At 33.6% G+C, this 15936-nt stretch overlaps 1 protein-coding gene across 9 annotated transcripts in view; it reads right to left on the reverse strand.

The window, feature by feature from the left end:
- CEP350 (centrosomal protein 350) overlaps positions 1-15936 on the reverse strand; it is a 139231-nt gene that overhangs the window by 49370 nt on the left and 73925 nt on the right. For all 9 annotated transcript variants that reach the window (XR_013824898.1, XM_079903274.1, XM_079903280.1 and 6 more), the window contains 3 exons: positions 15553-15699; positions 13779-13936; positions 5650-5849 (listed from right to left, as the gene is read on the reverse strand). Coding sequence is in view for 8 of the 9 variants with exons in the window: in XM_079903274.1 (XP_079759400.1) it covers positions 5650-5849; positions 13779-13936; positions 15553-15699 (505 nt within the window). In the remaining variant the exon portion in view is untranslated. The remainder of the gene's footprint in view (positions 1-5649; positions 5850-13778; positions 13937-15552; positions 15700-15936) is intronic.

Raw genomic sequence — 15936 nt, forward strand, 5'->3', positions numbered from 1 at the left:
GCTGCTAGAGCAGTTTTCTCAGCAGGCCAGTTCTGTGGTGTGGTTTTAGCACTGCTCCTAGAAGCTCGGTGTGGAGCTGGCTCTCCAGTCATCTCAAAAATTCTATGAGCCATAAAATACACAGCCTTTAGTAAGTTACTTTTCTGCTTGATCTTAGTCAGCTTCAGCTATTGCAACAATGTGCCCTGAGGGGTACACTGTCATTTCATTATAATGTATTTTCTTCTTTTTCTTAATGTTTCTTTTATTTATGTCATTTTAGCTCATTAAATACACTATTCCTAAACCATATTTGATGAGATTAAAATTGCCTTCGTTTTATCACATTTACCCAGTAACACTTTCTATGATTACACAGGCCAACAGTTCCTGACAAATGGAGGCTTGAACAACAACAACTAGTCTTAATTTGCCTTCCAGGCATAGTCAGAAATGTTTTCTACTTCTGTTACAGCCCATGATGAAACCTGAGACACTGAATCTCTTTTCTCGGTCCTGTTAAATTTCCTTTCAAGAAGGAGTAGTCTGCAGCAGAATTTGATGCTACAGAATGAGGATGTGGAAGTTGACACAGAAGTCAGCCTCTGCTGAATAAACTGAAGAAAAAAGGAACACTACAGATGAACTATATTTATTGCATCATTGGTTTTCTTTATGTACCACTTGGTATGTATAGCTAAATAATATATCACTTAGTTTTGTTTGCTTTGAATTTTCTATAAAAGAAATCAAACTGCTTGCAGTCCTCTGTGATTTGTTCTAAGATTCTTGTATGTTGATTTGTTTAGCTGTAATTTTTTCTTCTTTACTGAGCATGATATAATATGTAAATACACCACAATTTATTTATCCATTCTCCTACTGATGTGGGTGGTTTCCTTTTTTCCCTGCTATTTCAAATACTGCTGCTACGAACAATGTCATATATATCTCCTAGTATAAATATGTATACATATCTATATGTATATCTCTCTCTCTATATATACTTATATATATATATAAGTACAGATAGATATATTTATATCAATCTATTATCTATCTATGTAAAAGTTCTCTACAGCAGGGCATCCCTGGTGGCGCAGTGGTTGGGAGTCTGCCTGCTGATGCAGGGGACATGGGTTCGTGCCCCAGTCCGGGAGGATCCCACATGCCGCGGAGCGGCTGGGCCCGTGAGCCATGGCCGCTGAGCCTGCACTTCCGGAGCCTGTGCTCCGCAACGGGAGAGGCCACAACAGTGAGAGGCCCGCGTACCGAAAAAAAAAAAAAGTTCTCTACAGCAGTGGCTTTCAGATTTTTTACCTTAATCATAATATATTTAACCTATGTGTGACATAATGATATTTTCTATTTTATTTCAACTTTAAACAATGCTGACTAAATGGATTTCAATCCACTAAATGGATTTCATACATCGCAAATGGGGCAACCCACAACTCGAAAAACACTGCTGTAAGACAGCAGTCCTCATACATTTTGGCCTCAGTGAACACTTTACACTCTGAAAAAGTACTGAAGACCCCCAAAAGCTTTAGTTTATATGGTTATAGATACAGTTATATCTATCAATATTTACAATAGAAATTAAAATGGAAAATATTTATTAATTTATTTAAAAATAACAGTAAAAAACCTATGTTACAAACGACATTTTCTAAAATTCAAAATAGCTACATTTTTAAAAAAGTTTAGTTGAAAGGAGAGAAACTATTTTACATTAAATTAAAAACTTTAATGGCTAGCTTAACAGAAGACAGATTCTCATATCTGTTTCTGTATGCAATCTGTGGCTATATGTTGATTTGGCTGAAGTATATGCAGAAAATCTGGCCTCACACAAATGATACATAATTAGAAAAGGGAAAAGTATTTTAACAGTATTTACAGGTAATTGTGGATATCCTTTTTTAATGCCACACCAAAAGTGGACAATTGGTAGTTTCTTAAATGTTAAGCTGTAATGTGGAATCTGAAACCATATCTGTGAACTTTTCATAATCTGTTCCATTAAAATCCATTGGCCTGTCTTGCAATTTATTTATTTTTTTTTAACATCTTTATTGGAGTATAATTGCTTTACAATGGTGTGTTAGTTTCTGCTTTATAACAAAGTGATCAGAGATATATATATATCTATATATATCTATATCTCCCCATATCTCCTCCCTCTAGTGTCTCCCTCCACCCCTATCTTGCACTTTAAATGGATCTTTTATCCATACTTGATTTTCTAATCATCACGGGACATTTGGAAAATATTGATTCACTGAGTTAGGAAGATCTTTTCAAATATTGGCACATTTTATCACACAATATGAAAAGATGACTTTGATATCATTACTCATACCAGGAAAGTCTTTAAAGTATTGGAAAGCTGTCAAGCTCACAGTAGGGGAAACAGCATTTCTAAAAGCCTTAAATCTTCACTTGAAAGTTTACATTTTATTACCGACAATAAACACTATCAGTTGTTTTTCTTAAAGAGTCAGAGTTGCTTCATGTGTTTCTGAAACATTGTTTGCAAATACTCAAGTCTGAATAACCATATTTTGTTAGTCATTTAAGTAAAAATGGTACTACATGAAAAAATTGCTAGTTCAGCTTGCAAACCAAACAACTGTAGTAAGTGCTTTTCTTCAGGATAACCATCATGCTTTGGCAAACACAAGTGCTTTATGAATATTTCCCATTCGTCACATAGAATATTAAAAAGATATGTACTCAAAATTGAGATTCAATAAATTAATATTTAAATTATCTAAATATTTAAATTAAAATTACATAAAATGTAAGAATGGCATGTTTTTATGGTGAGTACAGGGTGGTGAAGAATTCAATGACTATTATATGATTTGGTGCCACTGCCTTGATTCATATTAAGGCATCAGCAATTTTACCCACCATTATTTTTATACTACCAGTGTAATGCTGACACAGTGAAAAAGGCAAACAATATGTCAGTATTATTCAGACCTTCTGAAAGGATCTCAGAGACCATGGACCATACTTTAAGAACCATTGCTCTAGGATTTATACTTGGCAATGGAATTGCTGAACTGTAGGACATGTGTACCTGGCTTTATTATTTTTATCATTTTATTGATTATTTTTAATGCCTCGCCTTTCAACCTGTTTTTCAAACTAGGTTTAACAATTAACACTCACACCAGCAGTTCTTTGTTCCACCTACATACCAACAGGTTTGATGGATTTTTTTAAATGGGGTGAATGATGGCTCCCCAAAAGATGTGTCCATGTCTCAACCCCCAAAACCTGTGAATATAATCTTATTTGGAAAAAAGGTCTGCGGATGTAATTAAGTTAAGGATCTCAGGATGAGATCATCCTGGATTATCTGGGTAGGCCCTAAATTCAATGACAGGTTTCCTTGTGAGACAAAAGAGAAGGACAGACATGTAAGAGAAGACTGTGTGAGACTTAGTTAAGCAGACACGAGGAATGCCTACAGCATACCACCAGAAGCTGGAAGAAGGAAGGAAAGAACTGTCTTCTTGACCCTTCAGAGGGAGCACACAGTCCTGCCAAAGCCTTGATTTTGTACTTCTGGCCTCCAGAAGCGAGAGAATAAAAAAAAGTTTTAAGCCACCAAATTTGTGGTAATTTGTTATGGCAGCCCTAGGAAGTGAACACAGGCATGCAATGGTATGTCTTTATGGTTTTTATGCTCTGATTACTAATGAAGTTGAACACCTTTTCATATGTTTACTGACTGGAGTTTCTTATTTGTGAACCATTTGCTCTTTTGCCTGTTTTTTTTAATGTGGTTGTCATTTTATTATTGATTCATAGCAGTTGCTTACATATTCTTATACTATTCCTTTGTCACTCATATGTATTGCAAATATCTTGTTCTGTTTTACTTTCTTTATATGTATTAATGAACAGAAATTCTTAATTAAAGTGAAATTTATCAATCTTTCCCTTTATGATTTTTGTCTTGCATAACGTTAAAGAAATCTTTCCCTCCCCCTGATGTCATAGAGATATTCTCTTATATTGTCTCTAAAAGTTTTATAGTTTAAATTTCACATTTACACCTTTCTCCCTCCTTGAGATCGATCTTTTTATACTGTCATGTAGGGACCCAACTTTATTTTTACCTCGCACAAAATTTATTGGAGAGTCCCTCCTTTATTCACTAGTCTCCTAAGTTACCTGTGTCAGAAGTCAACTTTCCATATATGCACAGATCTTTTTTGAGCTATTTGTTTCATAATCTATTTGTCTCTGATAACAAATATCATATTGTCTTAATTATTATACTCTTAGAGGTGTTGAAACTGGTAAGTTCCTGCATTTTGTGGTTCTTCTTTAGGAATGTCTCTGCTTTTTGGTCCTTTGCTCTTTCATATAAATTTTATTTTATTTTTATTTATTTTAATAAATTTACTTATTGATTTATTTTTGGCTGCATCGAGCCTTCGTTTCTGCGCACGGGCTTTCTCTAGTTGCAGTGAGTGGATGCTACTCTTGGTTGCGGTGCGTGGGCTTCAGGAGTTGTGGCTCACGGGCTTAGCTGCTGCAGGCATGTGGGATCTTCCCGGACCAGGGCTCGAACCCGTGTTCCTTACACTGGCAGGCGGATTCTTAACCACTGTACCACCAGGGAAGCCCTCATATAAATTTTAAAATAAGCCTGTCAAACCCTACAAAGAAATCTTGCCAGGTTTCTGATTTAAATTGTCTTGAACCTACCAATAAGTTCAGAGAGAATTAACATCTTTATGACACTGAAGCTATCTGTGAATATGGTAAAGTTCTATTTATTTTGGTCTTCTCTAATAAAATTAGTCTCCTAATAAAAAATTTGGTCTCCTAATAAAATTATAAATTTTTCTCCGTAAAGATCTTCAATACTTATTGTTAAATTTATAAATGGCATCTTTTAATAATTAGATTTTTCTAACCAATTTCTGCTTATCTACAGACATGCAATTGAGTTTTGTTTATGGATTTTATATCCACAACCTTGCTAAACTCACTAATTCTAATAACTGACATGTAAATGCTGGATTTTCTATGTGCATAGCCTTTTCATCTGCTCTTCTCAATAAGATAATGAGTTTTGCTTCTTCCTTTCACTCTGTAAGTGAAAATAAGCATCTTTTTGTCTAATTTCCAAATTCAAAGGGAAAACTTTCTATGTTTTATTATTAAGTATGAAGTCTGCTGCGGGTTTGGTTTTTTGTTTTCATTAATAGATATCCTACACTGGGTAAAGAAAGTCCCCTTCTATTGCTAATTTGATGTGAGATTTATTTGTTTTATTCCAAAGGCTTTTTTGGATTTTATCAAGTGATTTTTCTGAATCCACTGAGATATCATGTAATTTTTCTCCTTTAATCTGTTTAAGTAATTCACCACATTATCAACTTTTAGTAGGTGTTAAACCCCACGTGGTCCTAGAACAACCCATTTCCATTTCATAGAATTTACCCATTTCTTCTAAGTTTTCAAGTATATTAGCATAAAGGTATTCACAGTATTCTCTTATCTTTTCAATATCTGTAGCATTCATAGTTGTATCACCTTCTTCACCCTTAATCATTCACCATTTTTTAAAATAATTAAGTAAATCTTTCAGTTACATTAGACTTTTAGTATGTAGTCTGAATAGTTAGTCTTTATTACCTTTCTGTTCTGCTCTCTGGTCCTCCAGTTCTTTCTTAGGAGTTTTAGGTTTTATCAATTCTTTGTCCCAGGCAGCCAAAGCTTGTTTTTCCATTTGACGAATTTCTGCTTCCTCTGCATCTAAACGTCTCTTCCACTCTAGTAGCTCCTCCGCATGTTGGCGCCTTTGCATTAGTTTTTGCTCTCGCTTTGTCAGAAACCTATGGTTACACCATGAAAAACAGTGAGAGAACAAATCTATAGGCAGAAATCACTTTGAGAGCTTTATTACTCATTACGTTATCAAAAAGTTGTATAAAACAGGACATTCATAGTATTCCTCTGAAAAAAGTTTGAGATAATACGAGCTTTGGTAAGTGATAGTATTCAGCAAGTAAGAGAATTTATTTATTTTACTTGTAATTAATTATTTGGAAATTTAGCAAAGGAAAAACTGTGGGGTAATTTCAGGAAAAAAAATCTTCAGAATATTTGGCTAACCATGACTGATAGTACTTAATGTATTCATTCTTCATAGGTGATTCTTTTTCATAACAGAAGATACAAGGAATTTATTCTGAAGGCTAAGACCAGAAAACACACAAACTCAAAACAACGAAGACCAAAACAACAACAAAAAAAACAACCCCCAAAATCCCAAACAAGCAAGCAAACAAAAAACCTGTTCATGTCCCTTTTTGATTTTTATATTCAAATTCAGTCTGGTTTTGCTTCAGGTATAGTAAGTTTGGTTTTCACTACCTGGGAAATGCAATGTCAGGTGACAGTCTACCTGTTTTTCATGGAGAGAACACTGAGAACCACAGTCAGATGCCTTATGTATAAAACATGACTATTTATTTACTTGAGTAAAAGGATGCACCAAATGCCTCAAACTTCTCAATTTAACCCAATCTCTGGAATTAAACAGCCTAGTGTATCTTAGCTCCAAAGGGTTAGGGGACATAACTGATTTAGGAAGTTATTTGAGTAGTTAAAAAGCTACTATTTGCTCTCCTCAAATGTAGACGCCATAGCTAAATGAAAGGTGGGCTGCTCATATTGTAAGTGTTAGATCTGTAGTGGTAGCTAATCAACAAAAATACATTCACATATCCAACAAACACTTAATAAAAAGCACAAGAACTATCACTCCACTTCTTAAACAATCAGCATGTCAAATTAATGTGGAAACAAAAAGGTAAAATCTATGGGACATTTGACAAGAGGCCCCTAGGCTGTTAGAAAAAAAAAGAAAGAAAAAAAAGCAATAAAAACAAACAAAAAGAGCATGCTCTATCAAAGAGTGCACTGAAAAAGGTGCAAAGTTACCTGACCAACTGGTTGTAGATATACAGCTGGAATTTGGGATGAAGGTTGGGAAAACAGACACTGAGAGAGGCCCAGTGATGAGACGTAAAGACAGAGAAGAAGTAGTGAACGGGAGAGCAGTGTCTACAAAATAAGGAGGAAGATTTTAAAACCAAGAGATCAAGAGGCAGAAAGAATGAAAAAGGGAAAGCATAAGAGCTGAGTGCAGAACTTTTTAATATGCTTCCTGAATAACATTATAAGCTACTCAGTTAAAGCAAGTGTTATACTTTGTGTGACATATAAAACATATACTTTTATAGATCTTACCAAAGATTTCTGAATATACGTGCCTTTCTTCTCAGCTCCTGCTTAACCATCACGTATACTTTCAGGTAAATTTATTTGTTTGTGAGTAAAGTAATGAGAAGTAGAGTGTGAAGCTAAGTAAGTTTTCTCATAAGCTTTAACACAGAGTACAACAATTATGGGCATGAACCTAGCATATCAGCAATTGTATATACATATGTAATTCTCAACGAGTAGTTTTTATATCTGTACCTTGTCATGTATTTTAAGCTTGAATTTAAATTTAAAAAGCAGTACATTTGCCTTACTTAACCTTACCATTATAATCTAAGCTTGAATATAGTTATATAGTTTAAAAAGTCAATTTATAGTAAAAATACCTTGTTCACATCTACAACATAAAACTTACTGTCAACAGGACCTACTGGAGGTATCTTGCTTTATATTTAACAAAGGCCCACTTAAATAATAATACTGAAATACAATACCCATTCTATAAAAAACCACGATGAATAATTAAGAATAAACTAAGCTAGTTCCAATAAACACTACCAGTAGTAAAAAAAAAAAAAAAAAAAATCATGCTGTGGACAATTCAATCAATAAGGTTAAAAGTAAGAAGAAATTCCATATGTTAAACTTATAAAAGTAGGAAAAAACTAATTGTTTCTCTCTTTTTTTAATAGTAAATAGACCATTGTATATATGAAAGGATAAATAAGTCTAATAAAAGGTTTGGAAAGGTTAATTCTCTTTGACAGAGCATGCTCCTGTTCACATGCACACAACAATAACCTGTAGATCAAGGCAACATTTATTGCCTTGGAAGGGCAAGGAATAATACCAGTAAGTCAAAGAAGTGAGAAAATCTAGGTATGAATCCAGTCATTCATTTGAATTTTAAAAAGTATGTAGAATCTTGACTACATGTATATCTTTAGATAACAGATGATTTCAGCGTCTGTTTCTCCACATACAACTTAATATTTCACCTTCCCTCTGTTCAGTTACATACTCGCTCTATCTCTTTCTTTCCCTCTCTCCCTCCCTCCCTCTCTCTCTCTATCATATCTGGATTGCCTTGATTTTCTGCACTGAAGTTTTTGTGCAATTTTGCCAAGTTTCAATAAGACACTTCAATCTTCCTTGCCATTCTTTATGAATGTATAATAAACTTATTTTGATGCCAATTATGCAAAAACAAATGTACTTGGAAAAGGTCCAAAAAAATCTACTCATAACATTCAAATATCACCCACCCTCTCAAGTATATAACTGCTAAATGCATGCATGACCTAGTACAAAAAGTAGAACATTGGAAGATGTGAAATAAACTGTAAAAAAAATACATATTAAATTTTTTTGTCCAACCCAATATAGAGGATAATAATTTTCTCTATTAGAACAAATACTAATTATTTACTTTCCATTTACAAAGATTAAGCATATTCAAAAGCTCTAGGTTAGAAATGAACAACAAAAGAAATGGCTAAAAAAAAAAAAAGAAAATGGTTTAAGAGATAGTGTAAGAAAAGTTTAACTTAAAGTTGGAACTTCATCCCAGAAACACACATTCCTTATTTAATATACATACATTCTAGAATTCAAGTGTCTCTTAAAAGTTGTATAAAATTGAGATAAAAGAAGCAGTAGCACTTCACACTAGAGTTAACAATCCTTCAAGATGCTGCACAAGTAAGAAATAAACAAAATTTGTGAATGATGGAAACATAAATGACTATTAATAGAAAATGTTACTAATACACTTTATGGCTATTATCAAGGCATTCCCCAACAAGGCCTCTGACAGTTACAGAACACTGGACTAGGATGAGACATATGATAGATTTAATCTAGTATGGAAATAATTATGTTCCTATAATGTTTAAGCTTTAGAAATTCAAAAGTAAGTAATACACTTTTAAAGTCAAAATTTTACACTCTAAACTTTAGCTATGCAGCTATTCAACCATAGTAATCAGGCACTGAGCACCTTGCCAGTTTCAACAAATACTATTTTGAAGGGTCAATTTCTACTGAGATACCTTTAAGTCATCAATGCAGTTATTTAAAAAAACTACAAGGTTGGAAGCAGATGTGCTAACTCAGTTTTCACTTTAGCTGGCTGAAGTCCAGAGAGTAGGGTTCTAGTTCTTCTAGCTGCCATTATGCTACCTGACCTGGGACAAGGCACTTAATCTCTGCAGGCCTCAATTTCTTCCTGTAGAACCAAGGGACTATACTAGATGACCTCCCTAAGGACCGACTAGTTCCAACATTTTATGATTCCTTCTTCATTTAAGTACTTCCTCACACTTTTTAAGCAAAATTATGATCTAAATTTTAAATAGAACTTCCAGTTCTAAAACCATTTGATTACGAAAGATGTTAAACAAAATAAAAACTTAATATCTTAAATTATTTTAAAATTCTTTCTGGATCTAAACAATTCTTTAACTCTATACTGTCACAAGTAAAAATGAAAACTAGTGCTTTTAATTATAAAATGGATCAATTCTTTTAAGTACTTAAGCATTTTAAATGATATTCAAAAAGGAAGATAAATGAGCATATGGATAGTACTGACCTAAAAGAAAATACAGTCTATTTTTCCTACAGCAAAATCTATTAAATTGTTTAATAATCTGCATATACTTAAATAAATTAAATAATACAGGTACATCATCCCTAATCTAGGAAGAAAAAAAAAAAGCACACTATCAGACTATCAGGATTTATTCATCCACTACACTTAGTCTAGAACCTTCTCTAAGAAAACTATATTTCTAATTTAAGGCAATGATATTTAATACATTGTTTAAAATTTTAATAAAAATGTCTTCTTTAATGGAATAGCAAAAGCCTTCACTTGCAAATGCAAAGTATTTAACTCTGAACACTCATCAAGAAAATTTCCTTGATATATATACTCTTTTCAGTAAAAATTTCTTCCTCTTCTGAGCTTCCTTAGCAATAGATTTTTATATACTTCACTAAAGGAACCTGATATTTCTTCTTTTTTCCACCTATACTATAAGCTTTTCAAGGGCAGGGTTTATGTTTGATTCATCTTCTTATCCCTCAGAACCTACTATATTCACACATTTCCCAAAAAATAATTGCTGAGGGAATAAGTATATAATTAATAAATAATACAGAAGAACAAGCTGCTATTAACAAATGAAAGAAAAAAACGCACTGTATCCTATTTTAACACTTAAAGAAGAAGATAAACACCATTCCTTCAGTGTTTCATTTGCTCAGTAAATAATTTTCCTAAAACAGAATTGGCAAATTAACAGGAAGAGTCAACTGTATGTTTTTTTCCCCTGAATATGTTTCACAGCTTTATACTGTAAATAATGCCCCTCACAGTAGTAAACAAAACTCAGATTTCGTTTACCAATAATTATCAAAAAACTGAGGGCTAGTCAGTCTGTGGCTTTTGCAAACATATTTTCATTATTACTAACCTCTTTCATAGTTTAAATTTCTTTTGCTCTTAACTATAGAAATGGAAATTATTTCTAAAATGTCAACTCAGTACACAGGTCAAGAAAAGCCATAGAGGGGCTTCCCTGGTGGTGCAGTGGTTAAGAATCTGCTTGCCAATGCAGGGGACACGGGTTCGAGCACTGGTCCGGGAAGATCCCACAAGCCGCGGAGCAACTTAAGCCCGTGTGCCACAACTTCTGAGTCTGCGCTCTAGAGCCCGCGAGACACAACTACTGAAGCCCACACACCTAGAGTCTGTCCGCCGCAACAAGAGAAGCCTCTGCAACAAGAAGTCCGTGCACTGCAACGAAGAGTAGCCCCCGCTGGTCGCAACTAGAGAAAGCCCGCGCCCAGCAACAAAGACCCAACTCAGCCAAAAATAAATAAATAAATAAATTTATTTATTTATTTAAAAAAAAAGAAAAGCCATAGATTAGAAATACAAACTTTAACAAAGGCATTGTTGTCTCAGTGAAATATTAAAGAAGGAAATCTTTCACTGGAGCCAAGAATAGTTTGACCACTTCAGAAAAATATTTATCACAGAATCAAAGTTCAGAGAGTTAACAATAAACAGTAATATATATGAAAAAGTTCCTCCCAAAGTTAGCTAAACTTATTGAGAAGGGTGACTATTTTCTGACAAGTGTTTTATATTAGTAAAATAGTAATCTCTTAGAAGATGGCCTTTTCTAATCTACAAAACAAATAATAGTGCCTAGTAGCAAAGGCTCAAATAATTTTATTAGTTATCTACTGTAGCAAATGACTACAAAATTAACTCACTCTATTGAGCTGACATTCCAACATTGTTGAAAGAGAAGTAACTCTGAAGCTTTGGTAACCTGAGTGGTATTCAAAAATTAGTTTTCACATTACAGTGGATCCCTGAACAGTGAGTGGGTTTGAAATGCATAGGTCCACTTACATGTGAATATTTTTCAGTAGCAAATACTGCAGTACTGCATGATCTGTGGTTGGCCGAATCCGCAGATATAGAACTACAGATACAGAAGAACCACATACATAGAGGAACCACGATTATGGGGGGCCGACTACGCAAGTTTTAGGCAGATTTTCATCTATGCGGAAGGGCAGCATTGCTAACACAACCCCCACGCTGCTCAAGGACCAACTGCGCTTTGTTCTGGAGATCAAAAAAAATTAACAGTGATCTCCGTTTTTAATGCACTGCTAATTTTGGAAAATACTCCACTTCATCCTCAAATTTCAGCATCATCTTCCAAACATTAAAACTAATTTCTCTGCAACTACTGTCCTTACCCCAGCCCTACCACAAACACAACTGCATTGCTTCAAACAACAAATCAATAAGTCACTGAATGCTTCAAGGCCTTTTCTCAAAAGTTTACTGCAGTAGTTGACAAAGGAAGGTAGAGCAATGATAAAAAAAATTCTAGGTCTTTAGTATTTTGGGCTCTGAGAAAATAAATAACAAAACTTAGAACAAAGTCAATAAATTCAACCTTTAACTTGTTATTTAGGGTTTTTAAAGTTTTAACCAAATCTCAAATAAACACCATATAAACTGACTAATCTCACAAACAGAATAGGATTAGCAGTTCCTTCCATAGATGTGATTAAAATTATTGGAATATTATTCATAGAGACCAGCAGTGAAGATTTTACTGGTATAGACAAGCAAGGAATTGATGAAGAAATTTCCCTTGAAGCTGTCCTTCCTCCAACATGTATGATCCAAAGGCATTTAGAGGCAGATATAAAATGCCAAATCAGTTATAAAAATTTATGAGATAGATTATTCTGAATTCAAAGATCCCTGGAGCAATCCAGTATGTCTCACACTGGCTACTGGAAATTTTTATCAGGAAGTAAAAAAGAATTCCTATTTGAATAGTCTTAATTGGTCTATCCCATGGAAATCATACAAAAGGTACACTTACACATTTGTAACTATTCAGTTTTCACCCCCTTATATTTTTTATTTTAAAAATTTCTATTATTTAAACTTATCTTCATAATCAATTTAGGTATTTTTAAGTTATCAAAGGCCAATTTTAAGTTACTGAAGTGCAATTTCAATTAAGCAATGAAGTGCCAGTGTACAACACTGTACCTATAGAAAGTAAGGTTTGACTTACAACTGCTTGACTGTTCAGAAAATAACTAAATCATAGGTTGATGTCACATATAAACATAGAGTATTATTAAATTTGGTGATGGGCAGTATACTGCCAAAGGATATCAAGATACAACTTAAGTTTAATCTGTGGTTCAAATTGCTAACTTAAAATAAAAGAGCAGTCAAAAAAAATTTTAATGGACCTCTCTTCTATACTTAAAAAAGGTAGAAAATAGTCCACAAGCAGCTACTTTATAAGCGTATTTAACCAAATGTACACGCAAAGGAGTAAACTCTCATGTAAATGTCACTTGGTACGGTCAAAGCTGACACATAATTGAGCTATATCTAAGTAAGAGTAGCTTTCTTTAAAAGAGTCTTCAAAAAATAACGCTTAGAAATGTTTTAGAAGAATGGTAGACTGCCAAATCATTCAACATCCCAGGAGAATTTCAGACTTTCTGGTTTTAATCGAGCAATTCAGACCCACTCACAAGTTTAAAATTTCACTCTTCTACTTGAGTAAGCCTCACAGTTGTCAGAGTCACAGGATGAGATCTCAAGATATACCATTAAATTGCTCCCTCAAGTCAGTGGATATGTCCTCAGATTTCAGAAAAGGTAAAAATTTCACACTTACTCATAACTTCTAATAAAAGAAAGGAGAAAACGCTGTCATGGGTATATGTGCAAATACTACTTTGGTTTTTAAAATAAGAAACCTGTCTCTATCTAAGATCAAGAAAATTTGTTTTATAAATAAGGTCTACAGTTAACTGACTCCTAGGATGACTTAATAACTCTGCTAAAATGCAACTGAATCCATAAAATTTTATGTTGTATCAATCTAATCTAATGAAATACATTAAAAATATTATTTGTTGCTACTACTTTCAGTGTAAATAGGAGATATATTTTTTAAATGAATTACTTTTCATCCATGCGGCTTCTCATTTTCTTCAGTTTCTGCATAATGCTGCTAGTTTCACTGCTGGAGATTGAAATGGGGGAAGGACTGCGGGTCTCCAAGTCAGTTGGAGCAGGACTGGTTGCCTTATTATCCTTTGTATCATCATCACTATGAGAGTCCTGCAAACAATAGGGGGTAGTAAAGTATTATAATTATACTGGAATTTAAGATCTCAAACTGATTTAAACACTGTCATTTCAAAATTAATTTATCTTCAAAACAGTATTTGTAAAATAGCTGAAATTAAGGTATTACTTAAAGGATAAAATTATATCACACAAGTAAAATGTATATACATGTACTTATATAGTCCCTAGATTTGTTGCTTAGGAGCAACAAAACCTGAATAGCAGTGAGCATGCTTAGCACCAGATCTTGATTTCTAAATAACTAGCCTCCTTGGAGAAACAGCTGATTCCAAGGCAGAGGCAGGGAAAGTAAAAGATGACCCTGAAACATCTTGTTCCAGAAAACATGAAAGTGCTCAAAGACTGATGGATACATGTCAAAAAGACACAGAAACCTGCTTGAAGAGGCTCCTAATGGCCCAATTTGAGAAAAAGTGAGCATCAAAACAAATGATGATAGTAACAGATTATAATGCTGAGTAAAACACGAATCCGTGAGTTCATACTGATATAAATAAAAGAATAAATTTAACTTTGACGAAGAACAGCAATGTATGTAGCTTCAAAATACCTTCATGCAATGCACTTATTAATTACAAAGAGAAAGAGAGTAACTATACAGTGAAGTATGGTAGATGCCACCTTAATCAAGTGTTCGAGTTAACATCATCAGTAATGAGATAAATCAAAATCAGGTGCCACCTGATTGAATGCAGAGAACAACACAGCATCACTTCCGTGATATTCCTGCCAAAGATGCACAACCTGAATCTAATTATGAGGAAAGATCAGACAAACCCAACTTGAGGACCATTCTACAAAATATCTGGCATGTAATCTTCCAAAGTGTGAAGGTCATGAGAGTCAAGAACTTTTCCAGACTGAAAGAGATTAAAGAGATAATGAAAACTAATGTGTCAATATTAATTTGTTGGCAACGTAACTCTCGACTGAGAAAATCAAAGCCCTTTGCACTGTGTTTGAAATTTTCTATAAATCTGAGACTGTTTCAAAATTTAAAGTGTATTTTAAAAATCAAAGCAGTGAATATTAAGAGATTTATTTAACTGTATTGCTATATAGGCTGAGTTTTCCAACACTATATTGACACTTTACAGTATTTCAGAATAGGTCCAAATTTTGTTTTTGTCTGAATATTTCCTTTGAACCTTGTATCATTATATTAGGCATTAGAGAGCTGACAAAAGTATTATGTAAAGAGCAAAAATAATTAATTCCTCCCATTAATTCTGAGGAATATATTTGGATTGAATATATTCCCATTAATTCTGAGGAATATATATTGATATTGATATTTGGATTGATAAGCAAAAACAAGGCTCTCTGTCCCAACTGAATTTATAAATGGAAAACATTTTTAAACTAATATATGACCTACATGTCCCTTTCAAAACTTGAATATCCCATGAGAGTAAAAAAAAGACTCACTTTACATAAAGGCACATACATAGAACTTTATCCTGGTGCATTACTGTATCACAGTGCTAGAATGAACACACCCACCACATTAGAAGATGAGGTAGAGTTAGTTATTAGCAAGCAACATGAGGCAGAAAACAAATTAATAATAATTTCATGTAATTTACCAATTTATTCTCCCCTGCAGACTTCAACTTCTCCTGAAGTTTTATGGTGGTCTGTCGGATCCTTTCTATCTCCTCCTGCTGTTTAAGAATCAGCTGTCTTTCCTTCCGAGCTGCCTTATTGGCTTCCTGAAGACGTTTAATTTCTGCCTAAAGTTTAAAGAGTTAGGCGAGGGATTGAAATTTGGAGGAGACAAGTCCAAAATAATATTTTAAAAAGAAAATCCAATCATCACATATATCAAAAATAAATACATACAGCATTTCAAGATAAAAATAATACTGAAAAATTTTTAAGCAGTGGAGGAAGAAAAAAGTCACATAACTCCATCACTCTAAAATAATTTAACATGATTCCTTAATTCAATTATAATTACAACAGACTGA

This window comes from Stenella coeruleoalba, assembly GCF_951394435.1.
Source record: "Stenella coeruleoalba genome assembly, chromosome: 1".
NCBI lineage: Eukaryota > Metazoa > Chordata > Mammalia > Artiodactyla > Delphinidae > Stenella > Stenella coeruleoalba.